The sequence below is a fragment of the Asparagus officinalis genome, chromosome 4 (genome assembly GCF_001876935.1).
Source record: "Asparagus officinalis chromosome 4, Aspof.V1, whole genome shotgun sequence".
Classification (NCBI taxonomy): Eukaryota; Viridiplantae; Streptophyta; class Magnoliopsida; order Asparagales; family Asparagaceae; genus Asparagus; species Asparagus officinalis.
In genome coordinates, this window is record NC_033797.1 from 131580942 (window position 1) to 131599605 (window position 18664).

General features: G+C 35.0%; 1 protein-coding gene across 1 annotated transcript; it reads left to right on the plus strand.

Annotated features, from left to right (window-relative positions):
- Positions 952–17346, plus strand: LOC109838915 (calcineurin B-like protein 1). Its single transcript, XM_020407341.1, has 8 exons — positions 952–1198; positions 10130–10212; positions 11970–12029; positions 13288–13396; positions 13482–13534; positions 14364–14444; positions 14553–14665; positions 17047–17346. The coding sequence occupies exons 1-8, from the start codon at positions 1120–1122 to the stop codon at positions 17108–17110; spliced, it is 642 nt and encodes a 213-aa protein (XP_020262930.1). The 5' UTR covers positions 952–1119; the 3' UTR covers positions 17111–17346.

Sequence of the window (18664 nt, forward strand, 5' to 3'; positions counted from 1 at the left end):
GAAATAAACACGTATTTTGTATGCTAGTAAAATTTTGATGTGTATGATTTATGCGGAAAAACATAAACATGTACTTTAATTTACTAACTAAAAGATGGAGGGGGGGGTGAAAATCCTTATTGCTAAACTTTAATTATAGGTTCATGCGCGTGTATTATACAACAATTAATATACACGAATCTCAACCAACATATGTGTAATGCTTAACTAAAAAAAACTCACGTCGTGTGCAAAATTATTCTCACATGTGTATTTGCAAACATATTTAAGTTCAGCTCTTACTCATTTCTTAAAAAAAAGAGCGCTCTTTAGCAACATGTTAAAAACTGACAGTTTCATTATAAATTGATTTTAGTCGAGATGAGGATTTGTCCAAATTAAAACCAGTTTACAGAGTTCTTTCGGGCCTACAAAAAATTAAACAGTATTAATTCGAGTCTTCGCCGAAATAAAAAAAGCATATAAAACAGGATCATGTTCGGCCGTGACGTTGATTATTAACCTCAATTATTCCATATCGAGTCAGTACATGCTCAATAATTAAGTGAAAAGGATCCTACTCCTGTAGCCCTCGCGGCCGCAAGCGAACGAACTTCGCGCCAAAAGTCACCCTGTCTCCTGTTCCAGACTCCCCACCCGATCTCTCATCATTCGGAAAAACAAAATCAAATATGATACAGGCACACCTTGTGCCACACCTTCAGCCACACTCCCCTCTCTCTGCTACAGTAACCGGGCCCACATGAGATTTATTTATAAATCTCATGTGGGCCTGGTTACTGTAGCAGAGAGATGAGAGTGTGGCTGAAAGTGTGGCACAAGTGTGCCTGTAGTGCCACTCAAAACAAAATCCCTAGCAATTAAAATTACGCGTCAAAATCCTACCGGCTGCCCGTACGGCGCTTCTCTCCGATTTGAAGAAGCTAAATCCATGTCCCCGCCACGTGGCAACACCCAACTGGCTGGGAGAAAAAAAACATTTCCTCTTTTACTCATCCCTCACCTTCTCGGATCTAGGGTTAGGGTTTCGTGATTCCTCCCCTATTCTCTCGAATCGAGATGATCGCGGTTTGTAATCTGCGAGGTCCCTGATCCGATCGATCGGCGATCGTGCGATCAATGGGCTGCGTCGGTTCCACTTCGAGAAAGCATGTCCCGGGCTATGAAGACCCCGTGATTCTCGCATCGGAGACTGCTTGTGAGTTCTCGATTTTGGGTTCTTTCAGTTAATTTGTGATCGATGCATGATCTTGTTTATGATTTTTGAATCAGTTGAGGATTTCACTTTCTGATCTGTGTGATTGTTGGGATGTATGCTGTATGTGATATTTTGAACTTTTACGATAAAGTACCTCTTACATGTGAAATTCATGTGAATTATCCAAGAGGGTCCAGCCGAGTTGGTAAGCTGCCTATGAGTAGTACGCCAAGTTCGTTCGACTCTCTTTGGAGCACCCATAGGAAATTAATTTCCTAGAATATTTGTGGCCGTGCATTGGGGTGCCCCTTGGTCACGCCCAGGGGTTTGATGCCCTAGGCCCGAAGGATCATTGAAAAGTTATCTTGTCAAACCCCCCAAGGAAAATGTAAATTTGCTTCGTCTCTTTGAATATATTCCCAAGTTATTTGGGCTAGAAGCACTTTGAATGTTCATCATTGGATCTGTTATGCTTGACAAAAACAACTGTTGTGCCTTAGTGTGTCCTTCGATTCTCATGGATTTGATAGATTTTCTCCTTTATTGTACGAGTAAGCATTTTTTTATTTTGGATACTGTCACGCCCCAGTTCTAAATGCAATAATTTAGAACATGACTTGGCTGACAATGTAACCATACGGTCACATTCACGTCTCTGGATCATCATGTATACAAATATATTGCGAAAAGAACTACTACATAGAGCATGTAACTAAGATAACAAAGAAAATAGATAGATAAAGAAATCTTTGAAAAGACAGAGTTCTACGATAAGTCCACAATTATCCAAAGTGGGAAAAAGGAAGATACATCATAGTCTGGAGAACCACATGTGATTACAGGAAAAGTCTAAAACAAATATCTGGCTAAATAAAATAAAGTTGAGAGAGTGATAGGTCAGAAGGTGATCACTGTCGATCGACCTGATCCTCAAAGTACTCTCGGTCTTGCGAAGAAAGAATTGTCCCCGAGTCTGGGGCACGCAAACCCCAGGGGAGTCAGAAAACTCCCAGCAAACATGTAAAATGAGAAAATTGTGCGCATGTAAGTGTATATGACAGGTATAAAGAAAAGATGAAATCTCAATTAAAGATGATAAATAAAATTGCAAATTGTAGATATCAAATAAGGTCCACCACAAAGCATATATCTTATACCCTGTACTAAAAGGAGTAAAGATTTAGAAACCCACAACACGGAGATGGGTATGTCGAGTGAATAATCCAAACAAGAAAACCCTCGCATATACCATATATCTCAAATTGTGAATCGTTAAATATTAACTCCAAAAATCCTATAAACAAGTAATAAAGAAGTACATCACCAACACCTTATCCAGGACATGTCGTGCATGTCAAATCTATCACACATATAGTCACATTATTCTTATTTTACATGTTGTTTGAATTAGAGGAGAATAGTATCATGCATATAAATCAGTCTTCTCGTAACACGTCCCGAGAATACAGCTTCAAGTCAGGTATTGGCCCTTGGCCCTTGTATATATATAACTCAAGATATCAAGAATGCGCATGAGCCCATTTATATACCTTATATATTCTCCGTCCAATTCCGTTTTATAAACCCCATATTTGTCGGTTTAATTTAAGTGACTGTGCATGAAATGTTATGGACTAACCACAGAGTTATTGTGGAACGGCTTTCGTAAAACTATAAAAAATAGTTGTGACCTAGAACATGTCCAATCAAGATGGATGCATCGTCTAGTCGATGCTATCATAGTAATAGCTAAGGAAAAATCTCATATCGGGATATCGATATTGAGAGCATAACCATGCTATGAAAGCACGCTTATATATCACATTTTTAATAAGAGTCGTCTTCATACACAGTCTCTCCCATTGGATGACAACTAGGTGGTCAAACAACAATTTTTCATAAAGTCATGCGTGTCAACCACAATATTTCCTAAAAAGTACAAATCAGTAATTCATATATCATATGGTCGACGTTACCAGGTCATGCTCTGATCCATAACTTAACATGATACTTACTCATGCATAGCCCACCTAGTAGATGTGGCTATGTGATCAAATAGGAGGTTGTATAATTCGTCAAACACAATACGATATCTAACAACATACTATACCAGTCACACAATGAACATTTATATCTACAACCTATGTTGATCACTCTACCTGTAAAGGGATTTGGGTGAGCTTGGTTGTGCTGTTCTTAGCGGTTGCTATCTTTACTTATTTGGAGGTAAAGACCCAATTAGAGGTTCATTGAGGAGAGTTGTGTTCTATAATGCTCAACCAACCAATAACAAGCTCACTCCTATATTTAATCCAGACATGCATAGAGAAAATCCACTTTAAATAAACACTTGGCTTTAGACGCTACCCATGAAGTGATGGGTAAGCTTCAAGATTCAGGAGTTGAATAATGAGTAGTATAGCAACAAATATTTTCTTTGTATATTTGGATTCATATATAATTCTTTTAGAGCTACAATATATCAAACATTGAATGCTTTATGAACCTTGAAACATTCCCTTACCCATAATCTCATATTTAGAATACTGACGTACGTTCCACTAATTCATCAAACGTATATATCCAATGAGATACAAGTAGTACCTAGATGCTTCCATGTTGTTTTCTAGGACAACACACCCTCTATTTCACATGTCACCCGTGTAGCACTGATCCCACATGTCATCATGTTGATGAATTTTAATAATGATGAATGGGAAACACATGCAACTGTTTAGATAAGATGCTGGCATGAGAAAGAAACTATATGAAGAAGTGACAGTAAGCTTCCTTAAACCAAAACTTAATCTTAATTATCCTTGTCAAAGCTCATCAATACTCCTAGAAGAAAATAACTTACCAATCTAAGTGGGTCCTTTTACAGAACATCGTGCACATATATTATAACAAATGTCCACGAAATTATTATTCCTATCTTTTCTAGAGACAAATGTACTTGTCCCATATAGCTTGAGTCCATATTCAGAAATAAATTTCTATATAGTTCCATAAGCTACGAGTGACCACAGACAACTAAATCAATTCAATGCGTGATTCGACCGACATTATCGCCAGCCAAAGATCAAATAAAAATGGTAAAATAGATTTAGAAAAATAAAATTTCTGGAATTTATAAAACAAGCAAGGAGATGAACACTTGCCGTATGAAAAATAAGTCAATCATGAAAAATAAAAGAGCTGAAGGAATGCTTGCCGATTATGAAAAAAATTAGGCGATCAATAAAAGAGTTAAAGGAATGCTTGCCAAAATTAAACTCTAAAATTTGAAATCCCTATCCATTCCTTCTCCTTGAATACCCTATTCTCCTCTCAATTAGCCAATCTCCCCTCCCTTTTTTCCTTTCTTTTTTTTTCTCTTTCTTTTTTCTTCCTCTCTCTCTCTCTCTCTCTCTCTCGTGAGAATCTTTTCTTGTGAGGAAAAATTTGAAAAAGGGTTTTTTTAAGAGAGATTAGTGGATGAGTTAGTTTTAAGTAGTGAAAAATTAGTTAGTGGGTTGGTGGGTTTTGTTAGGATTTGGTATAGTGGGGAGATTAGTTAGTGTATGAGAAGTGACCGAGATCTGCAAATATTGCCTTTGAGCCTATTATACAAAGTAGTATTCCTCCTAATGACATCCACCAACCCTTTCTTGTCTTCTTCAAGAATTTTAAACATAAAATATAGAGAAAGGGCTTGATAAATATGAGGATTCCAAAGGATGATGTTGTAATATAAAATGAAGTTTTAATCCTTATATTCTCAGGTAGGCTTGAGTTTCTTAATCTACTTACACTGTTCATATTGTAAATGAAATTTATGTTCATTGACAAAAAGTGCTTATACTCAATGTATAAGTTAAAATATAATATCTTACTAGGACTACTAACAAGAAAAAAAATATCTTGTAGGATTATTATATATTTCCTTTTCTTATTAGAGTTTCCTTGTTTAAAATTTTTAAAGATGAATAAGTATGAGGTATTACAGATACAAGGTTGTACTTTTCAGGATTTGATTCACGAGTTATACATGTATATGCATACATTCTTGGCTAGCAGAGATGAAACATTTCCACCTAGTGTCCTTCTAAAGAGAAAACATTGCAGTTAAGCTTTTTAGTTTTAACGAGTTCGTATCTTATTTAAGGACTTGATTTCTAAAATCCCACCGCAACCAAATGACTTCTTTTTTAGAAGGGCTTACATTTGAAGTAAAATCTGACCTATACTACTTAAGATATTACCTTGTAGATATGGTTTCCTTGAAATTACTAATTAATCAAATAAAATCCAAAAATCCACAAAGAAGATTAAATGTTGTTTATACCTTATGCAATAGGAAACTTAAATACTTATTTAAATCTTATCTGGTGGGGCATGTTGTGCAAACCCATGAAATTGCATAGAGGCGATGGATGAATCTAATCAGAAGAAATAGACACCCATGAGAAGTGAATACAATACCACGTAGAGGAACTACAATCTATGTTTCAACTCCAAGCCTGCAATATAAAGATGGTTTCCTTCTGCTCTCCACCTCCTAGATTTAGACATACAAATGTGCATTTTCAGCCTTATGCCTTATATCCACAAACGAACACACTCCAATGTCAATCACCTCCGTCCATATTCGGTTCGAGAAATATAATCAATAATCATGAATAGTTGATGTCAAGATGAGATTCCACAGGACCTTCTAAATCAATGACAATGCTCAGCATCGGAAGCTTATGAACGCATTCTATCTGACTGTTCATTCACGATATGAGTCAACAAGCGATTAAGTAAACAAACTCCCTTAAGCAGTTTATAACTTAAGGATCCATCATCAAAGACGCTGAACTCAAGAGCGGGTGCATCAGAGAGTAGAGCACACATCTTTTCTTTGAACATATGTGAATAATAAAACTCTGGAATACCATCAATATTGGTCTGGAAGACGCGCCAGACAATGGTTTTCCACAATTTTATTTTTTGTAGATGTTCGAAGAAAAGGTTCATGCACATCCTTTTTTTGATATTCTGTTCCTTGAATTATAGACCACTTGAGGAATTCGTTTATGTAATCGTTTCCTGAGTCATATCACGCATGAGCAAAACCTGATGGAGTGCGGCTGTGAGTGCTTGATGGTGAACATTGTCATCAATTTGGAAGGTTTTTTGAGATCTTGTTTGTCATTAAAAATTCATGATATTGATTATATTCTTGAATTGAAGATGGATGGAGGTGAATGACATTGGAAACTGATGTCTCTGTTTGTGGATAGAGTGAAGTGCACGTTCCCTTGTCCAAATTCAGGGAGGTGAAGGAAATAATGCTTATACTGCAGGGCATAGAGTTAAAATATTGATTTTGATTCCTTCGGATGGTACTGTATTTGATAGTTTAATTTTTTTCAGCACTTACATTCTCAGAAAAGCTAACATGCAAAAGGTGATGACAATGAAAAATAACTCCAGAAAATCTTAATTTAAATAGAAACTCTGCATCACCAAACTATTTTGTGGTCCATCTCTTCCAAACTATCGAAACATAGGTTGAGCCTTTAAGCGGACATATTTCTATCGGTTGGGCTATGTGCAGTAAAACAGTATGAGGCTACAATAGAAAACTACAAAGATAAATAAACTATAGCGGACACATTGGGTGATGGATGTTAAGGAGGGGATGGCGTCTGTATAGGAAAAACGAAGGTGAGGTTGGAGGAAACACGATGTCATTGATAAAGGAGCAATGTAATAGAGGATGATAATAGAGCCAATGTTAGTTAGGTAGAGGTGATGAGTAGCCAGAGTTTAGGTTGGCCATGTTGGAGAAGAGAGATCAAATAGGGGGAGAAAAAAAAAGATCTAAAGTGGTAAATTGGACATCGTTTGTTGGATCTTGGAGATCTTTTAGAAAATTTCTACTGCAAACCTTTTGGGAATAAAAGGAATAAGTGTGGTAGGGTAAAGGCGGTTTGTTACTTATACTATAATTGCTGGTTTGAAAATTGTATATAATTGGACAAAATATTCCATTTTAATGTGGGCAAAACCATTGACATACTTGCTTGGCTATTCAACTCAATATTATCTTGTGTGCTTAACTTAGTTAAGAGCTATGTTACCTTGGTACTTCTATCTGAAGCTGTACCGTACCGGACACGTATATCCATACCCAAACTCCTTGGATGCCCGTCACTGATATGTATACATTTATTCGGGCATGTACTCAAATTAAACAATATATATTTTACTTTAGAACATGTGTCATGCTTGTATTCTACACTTCATATCCACTTCTTGACACTCGTTGAATCTTTAACTATGATCTTAATGGGTTGGGTCTGGGCCTAGTTCAAAAATGAGCGATTTTGCAATTATAATCCACATAATAAAAGGAACATAAAAATGTTATGGAAACTTTAATTCTCATAACAAGTGAATAAAAAAATATTGATGTCAGTGTAAATTATTAATTTCAATATATATATATATATGTATATAAATATTTATAAAAAAATTATGTGTAAACTATTAATTTCAATATATAATATATACGAGTGTATAAAAATATACATAGTTATATCCCCGTACGCTATCTTTTATAAATTTGTCGTGTTTTGGACCAGTACTTGTATCTATTTCCGTGCAACATAGGTCAAGAATATGAGTAGTGTATCACATCATATCTCAAAATTTCCATGTTAAATGGAAGCTAGTTATGATGTTCCTTCATATACCTCGTTTACTTTTACTCGAAAATGGTGATGTCACAATATTCTATGTCTTCACTAATTAATTTCAGTAAAACTATCTTTAAAAAGAGAAGCATTTTGCATTTCTAATTTAGTTTTCCCTATAAGATGGTTCTGCATGAATAGTTGTAAGAGTCCACATGTCATTTGTCTATAACATTGTTGGTAGGAACCTCGTGCACAACTTATTACTGTGCTAATCTGTGTTATCTACGCACAAGGCACAATGCGGGGCATAAAGGTTCTTTACGCGCACCATGCGCAAGACGCGTAACGATACGCGCACCTCACTGAATTGAGGCACACAACTCAAACTAATATTTTTCAATATAAGACAAAGAAGCAACATGTTTATAAATTGTCACATAAAAAGACTAAGAAATATAATTTCACTTACTAAATCACGAAAGAGTCTTAATTAGCATGCATAACATAGAGAAGTTCATAAGTTTTCACAAATCACAAAGAGTCTTAATTAGCATGCATAACATAGAGAAGTTCATAAGTTTTCACAAATCACAATGCAAGATAATATCCAACGCATAACATAGAGAAGTTCATAAGTTTTCACAAATCACAATGCAAGATAATATCCAACATGAGCAAAAGTGTACGAAACAAAATAAACAAGTAGCAAAATAATAGTGTCTAGTCATCCTCATCATCATCGTCATCCAACTGATGTGGAATTTCCTCATCCTCAGTTTCGTCCTCTTCTTCACCGAACTCTTCTTCATTGAGTCCGACTCGCTCCTCCTAGATGACAAAGCAATACCACTTGAAGATCCTCGAACCCTAGCAGTAGATCTTAAAGTTGGTCCAAAATTTTCTTTAACTCCCCTTGCTTCGCCTACAACACCCCATCTAAGGTCATCCTCCTCATCCACCAAGTCATTCTCTTCATTGTTGCCCTCTCCAAATTGACCTAATAAACACTCGTTGCTTTCATCTATGTCAATCAACTTGATTGGATCAACAATATCCTTGCAGTCAAATCTTTCCTTCAAAGCTTGATTATATTTGCAATATACTAGATCCTACAATCTATTGTGATCCAACCTATTCCTCTTCTTGGTGTGTATCTGCAACTCATATAAAGTCAAATAATCAAATTAGTACTCGAAACCCTAAGAAGAAAAGGGTTTAATGGGAATATGCGGGTACCAGACCCGAAACCCGTTTAATTCAAAACAACCCAACTCACTGCGCACCATCAGTTGGAGCGCAGAGAGGGGGCGCGTTTGCTACAGGCCGTAGCGCCTGGCGCATGGGACACGCCTGGTGCGCGCGCCTCGATAACAATGGTGCTAATGATGTTCATGTATTCAAGGATTGGTTTTTCTTCTTATGACGCGAGAACCTACTCCCACTAATCCCATACCTTCCTTTAACATCACATTAGTGTACTTTGCTGCTTGTCTCCTTGCCAATGGTGATTAATTCGTCCTTAACAAGCAAACTGGGATATGGACTTACGCTCTCCTATATCAAGGATTCAAGATACATACTAAATGAAAGGTTATCAATCTCACATAATTTGTTTAGCATCTGTGGATGTTCCCTTTTTTATGTCCTAGGCATTTTTGCTTTACCTGTTGCCTTCTCAACCTAGTTGTGTTCAGTAATGCAACAAAATTTTCTTCTTTTACCCAATTTAGCTTCTTCCTTTTTCTAGCACAATTACTTTATTTTGTGCATGCGTTGAATTATGTTGAGGAACTTGAGATGGTTATCATGATGAATATGTGCATTGGGCAAATTGAAAGGTGAAGGAAAAATGTGATGCATTTTCTGTTGTGTCATCCCACTCCAAGAACCAGTCTTAAAATTCATTACTATAGCTTGATGACACAATTGCTGTGAAATCTTAAAATTCCACTTCTCAAGTTATTTTATTGTGCTCGATTTATATATGCGGTGTTGTACTGCAATTTTTTCCTTAATATATTCATATCAACTAATTGATTATTATGGTAAACAGTCCCCACCCAACACTGAAAAAGAAAAAAAAAATCTGAAATATTTATCGTTACTTCCATTCGAGTAGATTGTTCACATTTATTTATCATGCAGACACACGAGATGATTGTTATACAATTATACTTGGCGTATTTATAATAGATGTTTATCTCTCTCTTGGAACTTACTTGACAAATGTTTTATATAGATTTTATCTTTACTTAATCTGCAGTCAGTGTTAGTGAAGTTGAGGCACTGTTTGAGCTATTTAAGAGCATTAGCAGTTCTGTGATAGATGATGGGCTGATAAACAAGGTAATGCTCATATATACATCTTTGACACACGAGACCATAAAATGTTTTTCTTTCCTTCATTTTTGTTTTAAATTTCACAATGACCTTAAGGGTGCAAATCAGAGGTCTATGTCATTCAAGTTGATCGAGATCATATCATTTTAAGAGATCTGAAAAACCAAATATCAATTATATTTTATGGTTGAAAGTAGCAAATGCCCTAGGATGCATTGTAATCGTTTTCCTATGCATTTCATTGGTCAGTTTCAGTGTTGGACACTTGAATCTTGAGATTGCATGTTTCAGAAAATTTTAGGACCATTATGGAAAAATTCAGTTTGATCTTCTCTTTCTTGTCAGGAGCCATCTTCTAGTCAACATCAATGGGTACCACCCTATGTTGCCCAGGTTCTTCTATAATTAAGCCGTACCCATACCGGACACGTACCCGACACTTCGCGCACTCAAACTTCGTGGACGCTTCTTGAATATATTCATGCATTTATTACAACATGTACTCAATTATACTATATATGTGTTAATTTAAAACACTTGTCAAGCCACTTCTTGCACGTATAGCTTACACTTGACATCCATCTCTTGAAACAAGTTAGATATGAGTCGGGTTCATTTCAGTCCATACCCAAGTTCAAAACTATATAGTTAAAGGGTTGTTTGGATATCTAGTAATAAGATGAGTAGTTTCCAATTTATGATAATCAATATGATAAAAGAAACTTAAAAATATGATTGGAATTTTAATTCTAATGACACATGAAGCGGAAAAAAATAATCTCATGTACATTATATATATATATATATATATATAAATATAGTATTATACCTACATACTATCCACGCGGACCAGACGACGCAGCAGAAGAGAGAGAGTAGAATTATGTCAACTTAAGTGCGAGCACGCAAGTTTGTCGCACCAAAGTTTCTATCCACTCATTTATATATATAAAAAGGCCCTCATACATCGCACAGAGCATCCCTAGACAAATGAGTCGATAGAGAACATTTGGTGGAAGCATCCAACTTAGTTCACATAAGTTCTCTCCCCCCCCCCTCTCTCGCTTCTCTCTCTCTTCTATATGATATATATATATTAATATATATATATATACATATAGTATATATATATACTATATATATATATATATTAGCCCTGTCCCCGTACCTTACATTTTATAGTATTGCCATGTCCCGTACCTGTATTTACACCCATACCGGTACCCATACCTGTTTCCATGCAACTTAGGTACCACCTCGTCTGCTCTCAGTTACTGCTGTGTGTAGACCATATACTTTTTTCAACTTGTGCCTAATTCATGGACGGTGGTACCTGATGCTTATTATTCGTTATATATGGCTTTCTAAGCAAATCCAAAATTAATTTATTAAACTCGTGGAATTGTTGACACCTGATGCTTACTCTTCATTGTCAAGGACTGACATAGTTTTTTTTCCTTCCTTGTCAAGGACTGACACATATTTAATAGGAATATCAGTTCACAATCATTGCAGTACTGTGTGCCTTAATATGTTTGTAGTAGTAGTATGTCTCTGTATGCTGCATTCCTAGTATTCTATAGTGTTTTTTAAAGGTTTGATGACATGTCCACTCATTGTATCAGTTAGAACTTAGAATCTAAAATTTATAGTTGACTAGTAACTAGGTTTACTTGTCTGTATATCTTTTGTTGACAATATTCATTATATGAGCCACAAGAAGATAAGAATTTGAAACATTTATCTATTTTCGTTGTATGCAGGAAGAATTTCAGCTTGCCTTGTTTAAGAACAAGAGAAAGGAAAATCTTTTCGCAAACAGGGTACTACACAAATCCTGCCTCTCATCTTGTTACCATTTGCTATTGTAGTACACACAATTTTTATTGCATTTAATATCTTAATGTCAAGTCATCATTCAGTTAGTTTCAATTCCGTAGGATTAAGACAGAGTCTATTTCATTTTAGTTCTTATTAACTTATCTTTTCTGACTCATGTTACTGGATTCTATAAGGTCCTCCAGAAGTACCATACTTATTATGATTTGTGACAGCTATTGGTTTTATATCACCTTAGAAAGTCCTACAGTTCCACTTCCAGCTGCAAGTTAGCGGTCTTCTTGATGCATTTCAAGCGAAAAATCTAGGTCTGGTTTACCAATACTGAGTGTTTATAATCTTAAAATTTTCAAAACAATGAGTGGAAAAGTTTGTTTCTGTGGGGAGTTTCAAGTCTTATTTTTCTCTTCCAGTCATGGTAAATTTCATTGTAAGTACACCAAAAAACTGCTTAAGAACAAATAAAAAGGAAACACAGAATAATATTATTTTCTATATGAAACTGTCCAAGATGTTGAATGCTGTCAGGAGGAATTTTTTTGAACCAGAGGAGAGGTTGAACCATTGAAGGGAGAAAGAGATGATTCTTGTGTTCAGGATAAGTGCCATCAATCATAAATTTATACGGAAAAGTAGTGTTGTTGACCTCAGTATAATTGTTTGTATGCTTTCCGCCCTCCCACAACAAGGTTATTACAGTAAATAAAAATAAAAATTATTTGTACGCCTCAATTTTATTCTTCTACTACTTTACAAGTTTAACTACTAGTGCCTCCATAATTCTCTACTGGCATATCTAAACAAGAAAATAAATGGATCCGCCATGTTTAAATCTTTTTAGGAATTTGGAACATTTAACAATGTCCAATTTTTATCATTACACAGTAGAACATTTTTTTTTTCTATTGACACCTTATGTCATGTTTGCTCTTTATGTCTTTCTCCTTTTTGGCAGCTTCTCTCCATTTTCGTTCTTTCTGTTATTTTATTTATGTCACTTGGTAATATCCAAATCTCACTTACTCTGTGGCTTTATTTATGTGCATGTGCATGTATGCAAGCATTTGCAATTATTCATTCGCGTATTTTTGTGTTTGTGCTTGTACACTCTGAATATATGTGCATATGTATGTATGCAAGCATTTGCAGTTATTCATTCACATAGTTTTGGGTGTGCATTTGTGCACACCCGTCTTCTAAAGGAACAATATCTTTTGACATTTTGAATTCATATAAACACAGATCTTTGATATGTTTGATGTAAAGCAAAAGGGAGTCATTGATTTTGGTGACTTTGTTCGGGCACTGAATGTATTTCACCCGAGCGTCTCACAAGAAGAAAAAATTGATTGTAAGTTCCTAGAATTTTCTGAGTTTTCTGGCATATTGTCATAATACTATTATATGAGAGACTGAGATATCACATGATTTTGCAGTCTCATTCAAACTTCATGATTTGCATGGCACAGGCTTTATTGAGCGGAAAGAGGTAATATTTTACTTTTTTTGTTTATGGCTATTACAAATTATCCCGTAGTTGGGAACAATTTTTTGGATTTTTGGTTTAAGTAAATGCCTGGAAAGAAGCAGAAGCTCAAGCAGTCAACTTTAAGATGCTAACGTTCAAATACCCCCACTATAAGCAGCAACAATGCATAAAGGGGATAATATAGTTTGATGAAATAGAAGTGTTGTAACCGATCATCTACTGAATTGTGAGCGTGCAAGCTACAACATTACAAAATTTACCATTTTTCTGAAATTATTACGTGATACACTTTATACTACCAAAGCTGGTTATTAATTTTCAGTCCTGTTTTCATTCAGGAGACCTTCCATCTTTATCCATTTGAGTTAATTTCATGTATCTATGAGATTTGCTAGCTTTCTGCATATATATATATATATTATATATATATATATATATATATATATAATATATATATATATATATATATATATATATATATATATGAGAAAAATGGAGAAACTTGGTAATGATGTGGCCTAATCTTGTCCTACATCTACATTGAGTTGGTGAAGGGTGGTTGAGGCTCTATCTTCGATGTATGATGTAGGGCAAGATTATGCACATCACTACCAAGTTGCTTTAAGCAACTTTGGTACTAAGGTCTCCATTTCTGTCTCTTCTCTCTCTCTCTCTCTCTCTATATATATATATTATTATATATATATATAATATATATATTATATATATATATATGCAGTCATATCATTTGCATGTAACTCTTTATGGTGGTTCTTGATTTGTTGATAATATTACTATGTATCATGACAGCTGCACTTCTATTTTATAGGTCAAGCAAATGCTAATTGCACTTCTATCAGAATCTGAAATGAGATTATCTGATGAAACTGTTGAACTTATTCTGGATAAGGTAAATAACATTTTTTAATACATCGTCAGTTCACTTCAGTTTCAATTCTCTGGTTTACAAATCACCTGAGGCAATTATTTATTCTAAAATCATGTCCATCATGAACAGACATTTCAGGAGGCTGATGTAGACAAGGATGGAAAGATCGACAAATTAGAGTGGCACAACTTTGTTTCTCACAACCCATCACTGTTGAAGATAATGACTCTCCCATATCTCAGGCAAGTAGTATCCTCGAACTCTTTGACAAGCTAGTTTGTTTAGTTTGTAGTTGCAAATATCTCTGCATTCTTGCCTTGTTTAGTTCGTAGTTGTATAAGATATGCATAGCAAGGATCATGAATCAATCACACACATATATATGAGCACTTATAGGAGAGAACAACAAAATGTGAAGATCATGTACACTTTGAGAGACGCGTAAATTGAAAGTACAATGTCACAAAAACACTTAGACATTTCAAATTTCTCAAAGATGAGTTTAATTTAAAAGCTTTAGGTAAGGTGAAGAAGCTCAACACAACCATGTAAGTCATAGTAGATGTCTGTGAAAAAGGGTACAAAAGAGTCATCAAGTTTAGGCAACCATACAACCAATTTGTATCCTCCACTTCAGAACCATCTTTGGCGTTAGCAAGAAAAGTTGTTACTTATCTTTTCTGCATTAGGTAAGAAGGCCTACAGCATTTTAGAGTTCCACATTAGGAGAGCAAATACGGTTCATATCATGCACATAAGAGTGCAGGAAAGAAATCAACGGCAGCAACAACAACGTTCTTGACGACGACAACAACAACAAAACTTTTATCTAGAATCCTTGGAGCCAGCACACAAATTCTTCTTTTCTAGGTTTCTCGGGAACATAATCTCGAATGATCTCTGTTAAGGCTTCTCTATGTTAGCATCTATATTTTCTTTTAGTCGGCTTAATCCATGTTAATTCAGTTCTATCCTGTTAACAGTCCATGATACCGTCACTTCTAACATGTGCACAAGTGGTCCTCATCGCACATGAATAAATCATCTTGCTCTACCGTGTGCTATCCTCAATCGGAGCTAGTAGTTTCTTGTCCTACCTTTTAGCTTACCACAACTCGTCTTTTTCTGTACATAGAAACATGAAACTAGTAAGATCTTTAGTGTAAACTTTTGAACTAGGTCTCAAGGTCTCAAGCATATCAGGTAATTAAATTCAGTATAGGCCGTGATTGATTTTGACTCCCTTTCAAAAACTATTAATATGTGTGATGCATGTATGCCCCATATCAAAACCAATCTCATGTTTGTCAATTCCATTGAAACTTGTGGTGATCAATATATAGAAAATTTTCTACAATCAAATGAGAGGAAAACTTACAGTTTTTGGTTGCGCGGAGATCTTGAAATGTTTCTTGAGATATCTGTGTGTGACCTTATGACTAAACCCTGGGATCCCCTCCTTTCTGCAATTGGGTTACAATTTAGGCTGGAACTAAAGCATTGTTCACCTCTATAATTTGAGACTTGGGCCATGTACAATATTTGATGCATTAGCAAATACTTACTCAACTACTAGCTTTGTGTTAAAAGTCCCAACATAAATTGGATGTACAATATTGTTTATGGGTCAAACCCATCTCCTCCTCTGACGATTGAACTGATAATAATAATTTACTGTTTGAATTTTAGCATAATCCTTGTCCCTGTAGCTACATGAGTTTCTTCTTCATTTGATGCTATGCAATCAACAACCACCTTGTACTTTTATGAATAGTCAGGTTCAATAAAACACAAAAAGAAGGAAAATAGATCTGCTTGACTGTGATATTTACTAGTTCAAGGTATAATGTATGAACTCGTTTACAATGGCTAAAAATAAAATGTTCAGAAAACACAGTTTTATTATGCATACGGTCTGAGAATGAGTTATGATCAATCAAATTATGTGCTGATTAATTGGATCATGTGGAATTATGCAATTTTGGGTTTTTAACATATTACACACAAAAAAAATTCATGAAAAATTCTTAGGCGAGACCAACAGACATGCAATTGAACAATTAATAGCTAGTTAACTAAAATTCTAATCCATACATTAAAATTAATTAGGTACTACACCTAAACTAGAACTAAAGTTTCATGAATCAAAAATAAATCACTGATTGCTCTGTTGGGGAAAATGGCATTCGTCGGAGAGCTTCGTGGAGCATGGGAGAGCTTCATGGAGAGTCAGAGAATGTCGGAGATCATCGATGAGCTTCACCTAAAACCTACGTAGTTTCGGCTTGCATTGGAGTTATTGGGCGAATTCATCTTTTAGAATACAAATATACTAAATTACATTTACAAAGATGCCATGGTAGGTTTTTTGGCGCACACAAAAGTTGTACCCTAATACATTTAATTTCAATGTGCCAAGGTGCTACAACGCATTTTTATGCAGGATTTTGTCATCTTTCGTCGCTTTTCTCCTTGTCAATTTGGATTTTATCATATTTTCAAACTCATTCTTGAGATAAAGCTGTAAAAATCTTTATATGTTGGTTGAACTTTTCACAGCATTGTTTAATTTATTGTCGCTTATTTTCTTATGACGCAAAAAAACATCTTTGACTCGTTGCAGGGACATAACGACTACTTTTCCGAGTTTTGTGTTCAACTCAGAGGTTGATGACATTGCTACTTGACATTCACCTACCTACCCTTGTTTCTTCTTTTTTATTTTTGTGCGGGGGTAGTATGCAAAGCAAAAAACACGCCCAAAAAAAGTATAATCTAATTTTTGCTCGAATGATGTATGTATACTCAGCTCGTGTATTTGGAAAGAAGCATTGTTATGTTTTCTTTCATGTGGCAGGTTTTGTATGAAGCCTTCCATTTTGTTAAGTTGGTTAATAATAATAATAATAATAATATTGGTTTCTATGGGTAGTAATTAAACCATCATTATCGTATTCTTTGGAGTCTTCTGAAGAAGTCTCACCGTCTATCTTTACCTTGTTAGAATTGTTGTTCTTGCACGATAGGCTTTAATAAGGCGGTAAATTATCGGAGGATTTGCAAATAAAGTATTTTAGTCATTGTTCTTGTAATTTATTATAAAAGAATATTGATTTGCTTTTATGATGGCCGGGCGGTTTTAATTAAGCGCACAACGGATTACTAGCCAGATGCTTCTTGCTTTCTTGAATTCCTATTGGCATCAAGAATTTTCCATTATTTATTGGCTTTGAACCTTCGAAAATAAAACTTAATAAATGTCTCCAATAGCCTTTCATATCCGAAGGGTGGACACGTAGCATTTCATATTCACGCACCAGAGAGTACCTGCTTTCTCCGATAGCCTTGAATCTAAAGTAATTACTGAACAATGAGCAGAATTTAGCGGTAATGAGCAGGAAAAGTATAAGTGTATAACGATGGCAATAGGCTCCCTTTCGGCCACAAGAAAAGAAGGAAAAAAATTTATCATATACACAAATACACGCACACACTAGGTGGCAGCTCATTTGCTAAATGAGCTACTATGAGTTAAAAATAGTAAAGTCCATAACTTTTGATGTGACTAGCAAGGTGGGTCTCACCACATGACCATATCCTGGTAGCTCATTTAGCAAAATGAATCGTCACTTCATATACATTGCACACACGCTATCAAATTCATGATCTATACTGTACATCTTGTTCAAAATATCATCAAATGTATATGGTTAAATTTTCACATAATTTGAAAACTTCTTGAGTATAAAACAAACTAGTTGAATATATTAACTTTTCAGATAGCTTAACCGTCCTCCCTTTTGCACATAGCTAAAATAGGAGAAATTTTCAAAATAGATTTATTTATTCCCCAAAATCTACTCATTTCAAATTTATTTATGAAAATTGACTCAGTTTTGACCACGTTAGTAGCGCGGGCTGAAACTGGATACTTATGTAAAAAATGCTTCTTTTTAAAGAATTGGCATTGCTAATCCCAATTAATTAGATGCTAGTTTAATTACACGAGTCTATAGTGATGGCTAATACTAAGTTCAAAATAATCACGGTTACTAACCCCAACTAATTAATCGGGGTTGACAACCCTAACTAATTACCAAAAAAATGTTTTGACCTAGCTAAAAATAAGTAGATTTTTGTGAATATGTTTGAAATGGGGTGAATATAAAGTTATAAATGAGTCTGTTTTAAAAATTTCTACGGCTAAAATAATATGTACAAATTTTAAAACGATAAAATTT